This window comes from Abrus precatorius, unplaced genomic scaffold (genome assembly GCF_003935025.1).
Source record: "Abrus precatorius isolate BTA unplaced genomic scaffold, Abrus_2018 Scaffold6, whole genome shotgun sequence".
NCBI classification, from domain to species: Eukaryota; Viridiplantae; Streptophyta; class Magnoliopsida; order Fabales; family Fabaceae; genus Abrus; species Abrus precatorius.
In genome coordinates this window covers 10286905-10301010 of record NW_020874406.1, presented here as the reverse complement: position 1 = coordinate 10301010, position 14106 = coordinate 10286905, and the positions used below count along the sequence as shown (strand labels likewise).

Here is a 14106-nt window from a genome sequence, read left to right as displayed (position 1 = left end):
TGAATTATAATCTATTAAAATCAATATTAGTTTTTGAATTGAAATCTATTAAAATTGACATCTAGCAAAATTTACACTTAATCGACTTACGCAGTAAAAATCTACTATAATCAACTGTTATATTGTTATTTTGTCATAATGTAAGACTAAAAAAATTAACTATAATTAACTCTTATTTAAAAACTAAAAAATTTAAAATCAATTTAAGTCAACTTTTATTACATATAAAATCAGTTTTTAAATAGATTCTGACTGAAGCATGTAGTTTAATATCTATTTTTTTATTTTGTTTATGTTAAAAATTCGTAGCTACTATGCTACCTTCACATCAAACAATATATGAATGTGGATCTAACATTATTAATTAATTTTCACTGTATGTCTGTTATTGATCCTTATTAATTTTTTAAAAATGTCTTATAAAATATATTTTATGTGATGATATTTATAAAAAAGTTTGATAAATTTTAAATGTTTTTACAAAGTTACGTTGATACTAATAAATTTATTGAAATAAACTAAATATAAATTATGAAAGTAATAGAGTTTTTCTTTATAAATTATTCACAAGTAAATCTAAGTATATCCTAAATCAGTTAATTCATCATTTTTAGTGGAGCATACAGGATTTTAGTTTTTAAAGTTTAAACAAGCACTAAAAGGAATAAAGAAAAAACCTAATGTGAAATAGTATAAAAAATGGTTTTACAGACAATCCATTGAATATATATTCTTAGAGATAGATAAAAGAATCATTAAAAAAAATATGTAAAAGATGATGTAATAAAAAAAGAAAAATATATAAATTTTTGTAAATAATAATAATAATTCTTTATATTATAATATATTAAGTTAGATATTATTCTATTAAATTTTTATAAAAATTAACTAATAATTTTTTAATTATAAAAAATATTGATCAATTTTTAAATATATTTTGAAATAAAATTTAAAGAGAGAAACTAAAGGATTCGTAAGCTTAAAAAGTAGAGAGAAAGAAAGAAGAATGAAGGCAGAGAGAAATAAGCTTATGTTAAGAGAAAATGCGTGTAATTTCTTGAAGGTTTTGATACATTACAAACATGTATTTATAGTTATTTGTGTGAATATGAATAAAATTTATATTAATTAAATGAGCCCAAAATAAGGCTGCTTTATGCAGACGGGAGACAAGTTCCAATTCTTAGCTAAAATATGTTGTTCTGGAAAGGTAACAGATATTCCTTTCATTTCTGATGAGCTATCTGTTCTCTTGATATTCCATTGAGTATGAGTACTCGAGTCTTTCAAAAATTGGTCACTTACATTAAGTTAGTGGTCTCAAGTAACCTTTTGTGTTCATGAACAACTAGGATTGCATCGCATGTTATTGGAATACATGACTTTGTAGTGTCAAAAATTAGTCTCATGCCACGTTGTATGCTTTGCTTCTTAAAGAAATCTGTATTACTTTATGGTTCTCCTAAGCTTTTGTCTTTTTCTATGTTGACTTGGACGTTAGTTGCAGATGTGGGGTGTACGCTCATGTTACCACCTTTGTTAGGCTGTAATTGGCATAAGCGTTCAAAACAATTGCCTCCTTGCGCCCATGAAATAAATTTTGTGTGTTCAAATATTTCTTGGGCGAAACATTCACTTACTGAAAAGAACCTCTTCATTGAGCTCCAATTTTTTGTCATCTTTGAGCAGTTTAATTGATTTTTCCAATCCCTTTGCATTTACCATTGTTTCTTTTAGTTGTGACATCTTCTTGATGCTTTTTCTGATGAACATTTATTACCTTTTGTCTCTTCTTTTACGCTTTTATAGCTTCTTCTCCTTCTCGTGATTCTGCTTATCTCAAAATAATGCTTCGTCAAAGACAGACTTCTAAACTCTTCCATCTGAACCAGCCTTGGTTGCTTCCAGCATCTTCCCCTAGCTTCCTCTTCCTTGTTTTGAACTGTCTAATGCTTTAGTGTGTTTGGTGCTTGACATACTTTTTTCTTAGCGTGACTTTGATCCTACTCCTCCTTTAGGTAATGACTTCTTTTCTATTTATTATGAACATTTGCGTCAGATTCCTAGCTTCATCTTGTTGTAATCCAGTTGCGACTTCTTCTACTGCAATAGGTCCTTTTCTGCTATGCTCAAGTCTATTCTATCAAGAATTTCCTTGGACGCCATTGTACTTTAAGAAGTTGTTTCTAGTGTTGACATTTTTAAGTGCTCTTCTTTTGTCTTCATAAAACAAACATCTCTTTTGAATTTCAAGGACGAAAGATTTACTTTTTCCCTTTAGTGAATTTTATTTACACTTGCTTCTTTATAAGACATACTAAGTTGTTTAAGTATACTTTTATAAAGTAATATTCATTGTTTTATAATAGATTAGAGTTACGTAATTTGATTTGACTTGCTGCAAGAAGCTTGACAATGAAAAATAATATTTTTGTAAAAAATTAGAAATTTACCTTTTGATGTGAAATAATTGTTCTATTATATTTGATAAGTTTCTTTTCTTCCTCTTCTTTTGTTGCTTTCTACTATTTTTCATGTTCGGCCTATGAGTTGGCTTTTGAAGGTCTTTAAGTGTTGTGCTCTATCTGCCATTCTGTTTTTTTTTTTTTTTTTTTGGCTTTGCTACATTAATCCTTCATTGTTGGTTGGAACCAGATCGTTCCTTCTCTTGAACATATTTCTATTCTTCTAAAGCTTTCAAATTTGATACCATGAGCCTTTCTAATACTTCTAGTCCTCGTCAAATTATGTATATGGCTATAAAATTGAAAGTCATACTAAAAAGCTTTGCTTCTCGTTATTCAAAGAGCTTTACATGAAGTGCCACATTTCTAAGAGACAACAAGTAGCTTGTTCTTTCAGGCGTCTATTTTCAAGTGTTTCTCACTTTATGTTCAGACTCAAAATTCCTTAAAAGTTATTGATGATTCAAAATATTTTTCGCTCTCACTCTTTGTCATTCATAGGTCACCCTTCTCAACCCTTATTGTCTATCTTGAATTTCAAGCTTCATTTTCTCTCTCTCAATATCTTTATTTTATTGTTGTTTCTATCATTTTTTCTTATTTTGATGCTTTTCCAAGTTCTTGCACCTTGCTTTCTCTAGAGGATTTAATTTTATTATCGTTCGTAAAAGTTTGTCCTCTTGCAACTGATTTTCTTTGATTTTGAAGGCACCTGGTTTGATAATCTCAACTTCACCTCTGTTGGTTGTTTTTGTTTTTTCTTTTGCTTGCATTGACAAATTGAAAGTTGGCTTGAAAATCCTTGATATAGAGTATTCTCGCCCTTTGACCGGAAAAAGACAAATAGGAGCAAAATCATGTCAAATATAATAAATTGTACTATGATGTTTCTTATGCTTTTTCATTATGACACTTTATTGATTTATAAATGTGTTATTTTAAGAACTTTTGTCTTTGTATTTTGTTACTTTGAAGAGAAAAAAATATTTTTAGATTGGAAATTCCTTATAGCATTTGTAGTTGTGCAATATTTACATGAGATATGATTCATTGTGACGTGATGTTGCGCATATTCACAATGTAATATGATTCATTGTGACACATAGTGCGTGATATTCATAATGAGATATTTTGTATGTTGAAAATTCTTATGATATTAATGTTCTTTGAAGACTTTGTGACATGTTTTTGTGGCATGTATATTTGATATTTTTTGTATTACTAGTATTAAATTGTAAGTATCTCAATTTTTTAACTTATTATATGAATTGATAAAGATAAATATAATATCATAAAAGGTAAGAATATTAGATATAATAACATTCAATCATCATTACCATAATCTTTATACAAGCACCATATATTAAATAAGTACACTTGTCATCTTAAATATTTTATTTATGCATTATAAATTTATGAATTAGCAAGTGTAAAAAAAATGCAAATAATAATAAAATTAGGGGTTATATAGATTTAATACAACATGTGCTTAATAAAGGTATGTTTATTTCTCTTTTACGCGAATTTGTTGTTCATGATACAATTTATTGTAAGATTCACTTTGTATAAGTTCATCAAGTTACATATCTTTCCCTTGTAAAATATACTGTTGTTTCTATTAGTATTTATAACAAGCTAAATTAATCTAGACTTCCTTTTTGTTTATCTCAACCGCTTGATGTAAAACAAGAGATGTTGATATGAACATATAAATATTATCTAATATCTAAGTTCAATCAAGCATATAATATAATATTTTTGGCCAATAAGCCTGACAATATGTGTACATGTTATTGACTTATATAATTAATCATACTATATGATTTGATAATTATACAATGCAATTATTTATTATTAAATTAAATTTACATAAAACTATGAAGATGTATGATGTAGATGTACATATCATATATTATTTTTGTAGTAAGAAGCAACATGTTGTTACTCTTCCAATTAGATACTGTTATGCTCTTTAGTTTGTACGCTTTGTTTTTGCCATGCATTCATTTTCATCTCTACAAGTGTTACTATTGGAGCTCTTGATTGTTGATGCCTCGAAAGATCAAGAATGAATGTAGAGTTTGAATTTATTGTAGGATTATGACCTAGGTAACCTTTGAAATGGATTTACTTTGTAGGAACAATTTTTATTGTCTTATATTTTTCTTTTTTTCATTTTTCAATTATAAAATGCAGTCGTTCTCTTAGAAGAAAGAAACAAGTCATGAGGGAGGCATACTTAAAAAGATGCTTAGTTGTCTTATCAAATGTGAGACTCATTTTTAATTTAATTTATGAGTTTTGTTCTCTTGCATTCTTTCAAAGGACTTACTTTTATATCCATTGCTCACTATAAGCATTGGATCGCTCTCCTTCTAACAAAACACACCTCATTAGTCGACGTATATAGGAAAATGAATAAATTGCCAAATTAAAAATTCAAAGATTGTATACTTAGCTTAGCTATGTGATAGTTGTAAGAACTTCTTGAAATGAACATATTTGAACAAAATATCTTATTCTTCTTTTGATATTTAGGAGGCGATCAAATGAAATAATATGCTTTCACCTTCTTTCTCTTTAAGCTCACACTTACCAGTCATCGAAAGTGCAACTTGCAACATTTATCAAATGTGCTTATGAGTTATCCCATTAATAATACTTCTTTGATGTGGTCCTAAAGTACCTTTGCTTCTTTTTTCCTTTTAAAGTAAAACTAATCATACATAAGTTGTGATATCCATAAAGCACGTGCTAATAAAGGATGCACACAGTGATATATCTCACTACAACTTCAAGACATTGTGAATAAAATTAGTTAATAGGTAATAATAATAATAATAATAATAATAATAATAATAATAGCATTTAGTTTTTAGTGATTCAACTTTAAGATTGCAACTTATCCATTTACTGTTTCAAATCACAAGGTTTTAGTCATTATGCCATCAAGATCCTAGGATGTAGTTTCCAGTTCCAGGTCGCCACAGAAGAAATCAAATGTTGCAATACGATGTGGATCCAAACAATCCCTTAGGTGATGAGAATGTAAACTCATTCTTAATTAAAATTGAAATAAAGGGATGTCATTATATGTTTATATAAGGTTCTAGTAAATTTCATTTCAATCAAGAAATAACAAGCTAATAAACGCAACAAGCAGATGTCGTACTGAATCAAGAGAAATGTGGAAGAAAAATGGTGTTTGCATAGAGATCATCTACAATATTATCATAGTTCTTGTCTTATCTTGGCATTTTTCCCATCATCTAAGCCTCTAAGGTAGGTACAAAATCTATAAACTAATTGTCCAATATTTATACCTCCCTTAGCCTTTGCTACTCAAAACACAATGGCTTAAGCAAGAAATTGAAGACCATTTAAAATAAATTATTCTTTTTCATGTAGCAATTAACATGCTAAATGTTCATCTCTCTTTTCTTTATTTTGAGAATTGGGAGAAGTAATTCTCAATACCAAAAGTTAGAAAATCAACATTACTTCACCGTTGTTAGGATCCTTTGATGGGGCACCCCGCCCCTGTTGTACATCTTCATCATCTAAGAGTCTTCCAGATTGAAAGATAGCCACTTGCATGTGACATTCTGTTATTCTTTTTTCATAAGCTCTATACTTTTTTAGTGGAATTGCCAGTTGTTTTGGAACGAAATTTAAAGAGAGGGATTAGAGGATTCATAAGCTTAAGAAGTATAGAAAAAGGAAGAAGAACATAAGCAGGAGAGAAATAAGTTGCTGTTAAGGAGAAATGCTTGTAATTTCTTGATGGTTTTGATACATTATGAACATGTATTTATAGTTGTTTGTGTGAATATGAACAAAATGTATATTAATTACGTGAGTCTAAAATAAGGTTGCTTTATGCAAATGGAGGCGACGAGTTCCAATTCTTAGCTAAAATATGTTATTCTAGAAAGGTAACAGATATTCCTTTGGTTTCTAATGAGTTATCTATATTCTCTTGATATTCTACTAAGTATGAGTAGGTCGAGTCTTTCAAGAAACTGGTTGCTTACATTAAGTTGATAGTCCTGAGCAACCTCTTATGCTGATGACTCTGTTTCTGATGCTTCACCTTTTCCTTCAGTGTCAAAAATCAGTCTCATGCCACTCTCTATTCTTTGCTTCTTAAAGAAATCTGTATTACTTTGCAGTGTCTCAGTGCCAGAGTTCTGTTCAACTTTTATTTTTTTCTATTAGGTGATTCTATGCACCCTCATCTTTTCTATGTTGACTTGGACATTGGTTGCAGATTAGGCTCATATTACTACTTTTGTTGGACTGTAATATTTTATTTAATTAATAATTAGCATAAGCATCCAAAACAGTTTTATAAAATATATTTTATGTGATGATCTTTGTAAATAAGTTTGACAAATTTTAAATATTTCATAAATTTATGTTAATATTAATAAATTTATTGAAATGAACAGAATATAATACATTTTTTTATAAATTATTCATAAGTTAATCTAAATATATTCCAAATCAACTAATTTATCATTTTTACTTTATCTTATCTCTCTTTTTCTTCGTGCCTTTTAAACAAATTTTGCCTCTATAATCATTCTTGGTGGAACATACAGGATTTTAATTCTCAAAGTTTAAACAAGCACTAAAAGAAAGAAAAAAAGTTAATGTGAAATAATATGAAAAATGTTTTCATGGAAAAAAGAAAAATATATAAATATTAATATTATTAATATATTTATAATTTATAAATAATAATAATCATTCTTTATATTATAATATATGAAGTTAGATATTATTCTGTTAAATTTTTACAAAAATTAACTAATAATTTTTAATTATAAAAATATTGATCAATTTTTAAATATATTAATCATTAATATTTTGAGTAACGTTGTAATACTCCTGTTGCGTGGTTGAAGAGGCGGAGAGTGAGGTTCGGTGGTTGTGTGGTCAAACAAAGCAACGTTTTGGATCCATCCACAGAGCATAGCTACCGCAATCGCATGTTACTGTTTCCGTTCCCTTCTTCTCCAATTCTTTATCTATTTGACCCCTTTCTTTCTAACTTCACTTTCACACTATCTTCTCAATCCAACAACAATGGCTTCCTTTCTTCTTCGCCGCAGCCTCAATGCATTCACTCGCCCTCTTCTCGGTTCGCTCCTTCAATTCCTTGTTATTATATTCCACATTTTGTTTTCCTTATTCTTTTTCTGCCTTTCCCCTTTTGCCCAAAATTTCACTATCAAACACTTTTAATTTTATTCCCTTCAACTCGGAACAATTAGTTTATTCCTGACATCTTACATTTTTTTATATCAAGACTCTAAATTCAAGTTGTCCTTTCATCAATCAGGACATGGGTGTTTACATTGCTAATTCGTGTTTATTTGGTGCTTTTGAACCCAATGTAATATAACTCTTGTGCTATTGTTCTTGTCTGAATTCCAATGTAAACTTTTGCTGTTTATATGGTGTTGATTATATCTCATCACCTTACTGCTTATCCAGGTGACAGACGGCCTCTTCGTCTATACTTTCAGTTCAACTTCCAATGTTTAGGTAGTGCTGCAAACAAAGTACACCCTTATAGCAGCAGTAATGGTCCCATCAGTAGTGATTTTACTGATTTGACGTAAGTATACATGTAGCATATTTTGTTAGTTTGAAAGTAAAACTGCTTATATTTGCTGTAAAAAGCTGTTAACTAAACTTTATATAATTATAAATCTTTATGAATTATAAATCTTTATGACAATGGTCATGGTTATGTTATTTTAGTTTACATTTAACGGTCTTGAATGCTGATGCTTAATTGTTGGTTGTCTTAGTTGCCCTCATACGTGGTATCCACAGGCCCGAAGGAAACATCGTAGGGTTATCCTGCATGTTGGTCCAACAAATAGTGGTAAAACACATAATGCCCTGAAGCAACTTGAGTCAAGTGCTTCTGGTAAATTACTCATCCATCTTTTGCAATGGTAGAGATAAATAATAACGTGGGAGGATGAAAACTTTGTAGGGAGACTAAGTATTTTTGTACTTTGCAGGATTATATTGCGGCCCTTTAAGGTTGTTGGCATGGGAAATAGCAAAACGGTTGAACAAGGCAAAAGTTCCTTGTGATCTCATTACAGGTCAGGAGAGAGAGGAAGTTGATGGTGCAAATCACAAGGCTGTTACAGTTGAAATGGCCGATGTATCAGCTGATTATCAATGTGCTATTATTGATGAAATTCAGGCAAGTAAAATTTTCATTGGGATATTCCTTTTTCATTTTATATCTATAATAGCTCCTACAATTACTTGGTTTTATGTGGTCCAACATAATAAATTCACATAAAAAGGGTAGAACCATAGCACTTTAGGTTCCACCCTAAAGGTCTTGTTCTTACAATAATCTTCTCAGGTAAAGTTTCAATTTTAATGGTGTTATGAATATATGATTGAAATAATCTTACTAGTTCATTTTATGGAAATTATTAGGAAATTTGGGCCTAACTCATTCTTATAAGTTAGCTCATAGGGAGGATAACTACTCATGTTCAGAACTAGACATTTGGTGCGTGAAATTTGCAGAACTAGACATCTCTAAGTGGCCCAACAAGATTGATCATCTGTGGATAGTCTAACATTCAAACTTGATAGGCTTTGATGCCATATTAAGAAACTTTGGCTTAACTCACCCCCCAAAAATTAGCTCATAAGAGAAGAACTACCCAAACTCTTATAAAGGGTATTCTAACTCTATTTTTAGCCAATGTGAGACATCTTAATGGAAATATTTGTTATAACCTTTCATGATATGCTTGTTATTGTGACTTATTTTCCCTTCTAACCTTTATCTTTCTTTCTATATCCAGATGATAGGGTGTACTACAAGGGGATATGCGTTTACTCGTGCTTTACTAGGAATTGCTGCTGATGAACTTCACCTTTGTGGTGATCCAGCTGCTGTTCCCCTTATTCGGGAGATACTGACAGTTACTGGTGATGAAGTGGAGGTACTGAAACTTGTGTTTTTTATTGAGTCTCTGAACAATACCAAGAACCATACTTCTTGCGGGGCATAGGAAGGGAGCAGATAGATTAGACCAATAATTTCTTGTAGTAATTTCATTATCCTGATTTGTCACTGTGCTAACTAACAACTGTTGTCAAGGCCCTCTGTGGCTCTGCTTATTCAAGGTGTTTTTATTGAAGTGTTGTTTGAATCTCTTTGGCTAAATTTTCTTCTTCATACATGCTGCAGATTCAATTTTATGAAAGATTGTCACCTTTAGTCCCACTGAAGGTTCCTCTTGGATCTGTCTCTAATGTGAGAAATGGTGATTGCCTTGTAACCTTTTCACGTCGGGAGATATACAGGTTGAAGGTGCGATTTTACATTATTTAACTGCTCTTGAAATTAACTTGCATGCTTTCATATTTTGTTTTACGTCTAAATGTGTGTTTATTCATTTTCACTGTTGTTATTTCCTCTTTTGCTGTTTGTCATGTTAAGTAGCTCTGGAAAATGAGGTGATCTGACTTTTTTAGGAATTTATTTTGAATATTGGTGAAGTGGTATATCAAAAGTTTACAATTTAACAAAGGTTGCAACTGATTTCAGTAAGATGAGACAGGACCTTTAGGTTGAGAAGAGAATTATAAGATAACTAAACCTTAACAATGAGATTTTACTAGCAGAGTCTAGGAGTATGTTTGTTTTCTTTTTTAAAAAGAGTTTTCTGTTTTTAAAAATAAAATATAATGTAAATTTGTACTATATTTTACTTTTAAAAACAGAAAACCCTTTTTAAAAAAAGAAACAAACATACTCTAGGTCTCTAACTCCAACACTTGTATATAATGGCCCCTAAGCAGAAGATGTGATTTGCATAGTGAAGCTAACTCTGGAACTGTATATGACGACAGCAGGTTGATTTAGTTAAACCATGAATGGGCTAAGTTTTTAGTTCAAGCATTTCTAATTCAACTATGGTTCAACTATGGTTTAGTTATAGTTGAAAGTGTGTGATTTACTAGGGTATACGATTCAATCATATCAGAAAACAGATTCAATTGCATGTTTTGCAAGTTAGTTTCTCCACTGCAAACTAACTTATAAAAGTTAATATTCCTATTGCTCAGAAGAGAGTTCAAAAAGAAGGAAGGCATCTTTGTTCAGTAGTTTATGGTTCACTGCCACCAGAGACTCGAACAAGGCAGGTATGAGCTCCTACCTCTCTCTATGTAGTTTTAGGTTTTCCTTTTGAATTACACTTGTTTCATGGTAATGTAATTCTTTAATAGTTAACATTTACGTCCCACACAATAATCATGCCATATGTTTTGTTCCTTTGTGATTTTTGTGTGATTGACAAAAATGTTGATGCTGACCATAACCAGTTTATGTGGTTTCAGTGTTATTTGTGATTGTTTTTGTAAATCCCTTCTCTTTTGTTTTCAGTTTATAGGTTTATCTCTGTTCACTTCTATATTTATTGGTATATGTTGATAAATATTTCATTTTTCCATTGTATTGTCCCTAATCTATGCCAAGGATTTGCTGATTTTAGAGTTTCATTAGGACTGCAGGCAAGCATGTTCAATGATGCAAGTAGTGAGTTTGATGTTCTTGTGGCCAGTGATGCCATTGGAATGGGTCTCAATCTAAACATCTCTAGGATCATATTTTCAACCTTGAAGAAGTTTGATGGTTTTGAGATGCGGGAGCTGACTGTACCTGAGATCAAACAGATTGCAGGTAGCATGATTTTCATACGAGTAGATTGGTCTTGTTTCTGATTCTGATTAAAGGATTGTGGCTGATATATAATGACATGATGATATGTTATGTTGTTTTGAATTCTTTTTGTCAATTAAAAGATATATTATCTTGACTAAGTGAGCATGTAACTCAATTATTTTGGAGATTCTACAAATGTTATGTCAATTTTCAAGCTGAGTAACATTTAAGGATTAGCACTGCATAATTTTTCTATTCCTATCTTTTATCATGAAGTATGCAGCTGTACCTATGTATTGAAATTGAAATTAACTTGTATAGCTTGGATAAGTAGACATCAAAGCATCCTTATTATTTATACCTTATCTTTGTTGAATGCTGAGTGTTGCTGGATACTTCAAGATAGGTACTTATCTGAGTTCAAAATTGTGCTTTAAATAAGTTGATATTTTGATTTATTTGCTTCTATGATACAGTTCAGAACTGTCAAGATTCTTTGTAGGACCATCAAAAGATGTTTCATGGAAAAATATGTGCTACGTTGTAAATTAGAATTTAAACTTCTGGTTTAAGTTTGTATGTTATTCTTGGTTGCATTGAATGCATGTATGCTTGCAGGGAGAGCCGGCAGATATGGGTCAAATTTTCCCGTAGGAGAAGTAACATGCATGGATGCAGAGGATCTACCCTTGCTCCATTCATCATTGAATTCTCCATCACCCACTTTAGAGGTAACCTGATGGCTAACTACTCCTCTATTCTCAGTATAACCTAGGCAAAACTGAACATTAAAAGCTTCTTCTAGTAAATATGCACTTTTTATTTGACTTTGCTTACTTTATTTCAAATTTATTGTTGATGATTTACCTTATGCAGCGTGCTGGGTTGCTTCCTACCTTTGATCTGATGTATATGTATTCACGATTACACCCAAAAAATGGTTTCTATCAAATACTAGTAAGTTATCTCCCTGTTGCTGCCCTGCTCTCTCTTCCATTATGTCATCTGTAGTACTCTATAAACAGTGTTGTTGTTTATTGTTGTCCATTACAAGTGCAAAGAAAATTACTTACCCAGTGGGCCAGCATCAAATTCCACTCAACTTCATGTGTCAAATCATCAAAGTTGGAGATCTTTAAGTTTCTTAACATTGAAATGCATTATCTTATTACTTCCCAAAACGACATAATTATATATCTTTTTTTTTATATTGCAGGAACATTTTCTTGACAATGCAAAATTATCTGAAAACTATTTCATTGTTAATTGTGATCAATTATTGGTATGTCTTTAATAGCTTCCTTGCCATTGAATCATGGATATTTCTTATCAATGCTATCTCGTTATTCATTTGTAATGTCAGTTATCAAATTCCTTCTTTATTTGATATTATCTACTGGGTTCCCTTTTGTTTGGTGGGTTGTGTTTATACATGCTGGCGATAGAAAGTGGCTTCTGTTATTGATGAGCTTCCCCTTGGATTGCATGAGAAATACCTTTTTGTTATCAGGTATATTCTTATCTTTTCAGAAAATAACGAAATTTCAGAATGCAATATCCAAGTTTGTAGGACAATTCTATGAATTTAAAACCTAGTGGAACAAACAAATTATAGTATCTGTTTTTTATATCCGTTAACCTTTTCAGTTATTTTCTAACCAATACTTTGAATATCCAGTCCAGCTGACATGGATGATGAGATTTCATCTCAAGGCCTGACACAGGTAACTATCATATCGTTAGTATGATATAGCTTAATGTTAGTTTGAATGGTCGTAAAAATGATGCAACTTATGATGAACCAGTTTGCAGAGAATTACGCAAAGAAAGGCCTTGTCCGGCTTCGAGAAATGTTCACACCAGGGTCACTTAAAGTGCCTAGGACACCAGATGCTCTTAAGGAGCTCGAATCCATCCACAAGGTTATTTTTGTTGTATTTATTTTTCAGTTCACTTGAATGGTCCAGTGAGAGGGTGAGCCTTGGTGCAAGTGCAACCCTCAGTTGTTGCTTTACAACCTAATTGTGAGGGTTCAATCAATGGTCATGGTCATTTGCAATGTCATGACGTAAATCGTCATTTTAAAAATCATGAGCACTGTAAAGAGTTGGCAATATTTTTCCTTCGTTCAGTTTGTTGGAAAATTGTTATAACAAGTCCAGTTTTTAACTGATTTTGAAGTAATTAACTTTCTATTTATTCACAAGTTTTAATTGGTGCTAAAACTGCAGGTCTTGGATCTCTATGTTTGGTTGAGCTTTCGGTTGGAAGAATCTTTCCCAGACCGTGAACTGGCTTCTTCCCAAAAGGCCATTTGCAGCATGTGCGTGTTAATTAGTTTTTATTTGGTTTACTGCTTTTATCCCTGTAGTACATATTTATCAATTTGAATTTATAGGTTGATTGAGGAATTCCTAGAAAGACTCGGGTGGCAGAAGCCAATGGCTAGAAGGTTGCCTTCGCGTAAAATGTCGAGTTCTCTATTATCCCAACACATAAGGCAATAGCTTTAAGTTGTTCCCTTCCCGTTCCAGCACCACTATCCCTTCCCACACTTACAGAATGTTGTGCATTGTATAAGTTTCACAATCAAGATCAAATATGATGTACATTTGTAGGTTCTTTTTTACCCTTTTCTACCTCTTGTTGGTTGTCATTTTTTTTATCAGGACATGTTTATACTCATTCTATAATGATTCACCTAAATGATGAAAACAAATATCATCGATTACATTTTTTAAAACTTGTTTGTTTGGGCTCATTTTCAAGCTGTACTGGAATTGAACAAAAATGCTTGTCAATCTTTACTAAAGTCTTTCTACTGCGAGGTGGTCTCCTATTATACGATCAGCCAAGAGCATCGTTATTTGAGAGGTCTGGATTGTCTATTAACCCCAATATCTGAAGACAAGAACTGTT

General features: G+C 31.3%; 1 protein-coding gene across 3 annotated transcripts; it reads left to right on the top strand.

Moving 5' to 3' along the window:
• Positions 1 to 7351: 7351 nt before the first annotated feature.
• LOC113869067 (DExH-box ATP-dependent RNA helicase DExH16, mitochondrial) lies at positions 7352 to 13924 on the top strand. 3 transcript variants are annotated; one of them, XM_027505196.1, is made up of 16 exons: positions 7352 to 7611; positions 7968 to 8091; positions 8288 to 8409; positions 8507 to 8697; positions 9320 to 9460; positions 9709 to 9831; positions 10590 to 10667; positions 11037 to 11205; positions 11806 to 11918; positions 12064 to 12144; positions 12404 to 12469; positions 12633 to 12697; positions 12866 to 12911; positions 12993 to 13109; positions 13419 to 13510; positions 13586 to 13924. In XM_027505196.1, the coding sequence occupies exons 1-16, from the start codon at positions 7557 to 7559 to the stop codon at positions 13692 to 13694; spliced, it is 1692 nt and encodes a 563-aa protein (XP_027360997.1). In that variant the 5' UTR covers positions 7352 to 7556; the 3' UTR covers positions 13695 to 13924. The 3 variants fall into 3 exon arrangements, with proteins under 3 accessions (XP_027360997.1, XP_027360998.1, XP_027360999.1); XM_027505197.1 differs by having other exon boundaries at positions 7374 to 7611; positions 10593 to 10667; positions 13586 to 13853; XM_027505198.1 differs by lacking the exon at positions 12404 to 12469 and having other exon boundaries at positions 7374 to 7611; positions 13586 to 13853.
• Positions 13925 to 14106: the final 182 nt, after the last annotated feature.

What these genes read in the sequence shown, in the direction of transcription:
- LOC113869067 (XM_027505196.1), top strand. Translation starts at nt 7,557, where the DNA reads ATGGCTTCCTTTCTTCTTCGCCGCAGCCTCAATGCATTCACTCGCCCT. An exon ending in ACTTGAGTCAAGTGCTTCTG is followed by an intron (nt 8,410 to 8,506) that starts GTAAATTACTCA and finishes TGTACTTTGCAG; the next exon opens with GATTATATTGCGGCCCTTTA. An exon ending in TGAGATCAAACAGATTGCAG is followed by an intron (nt 11,206 to 11,805) that starts GTAGCATGATTT and finishes GTATGCTTGCAG; the next exon opens with GGAGAGCCGGCAGATATGGG.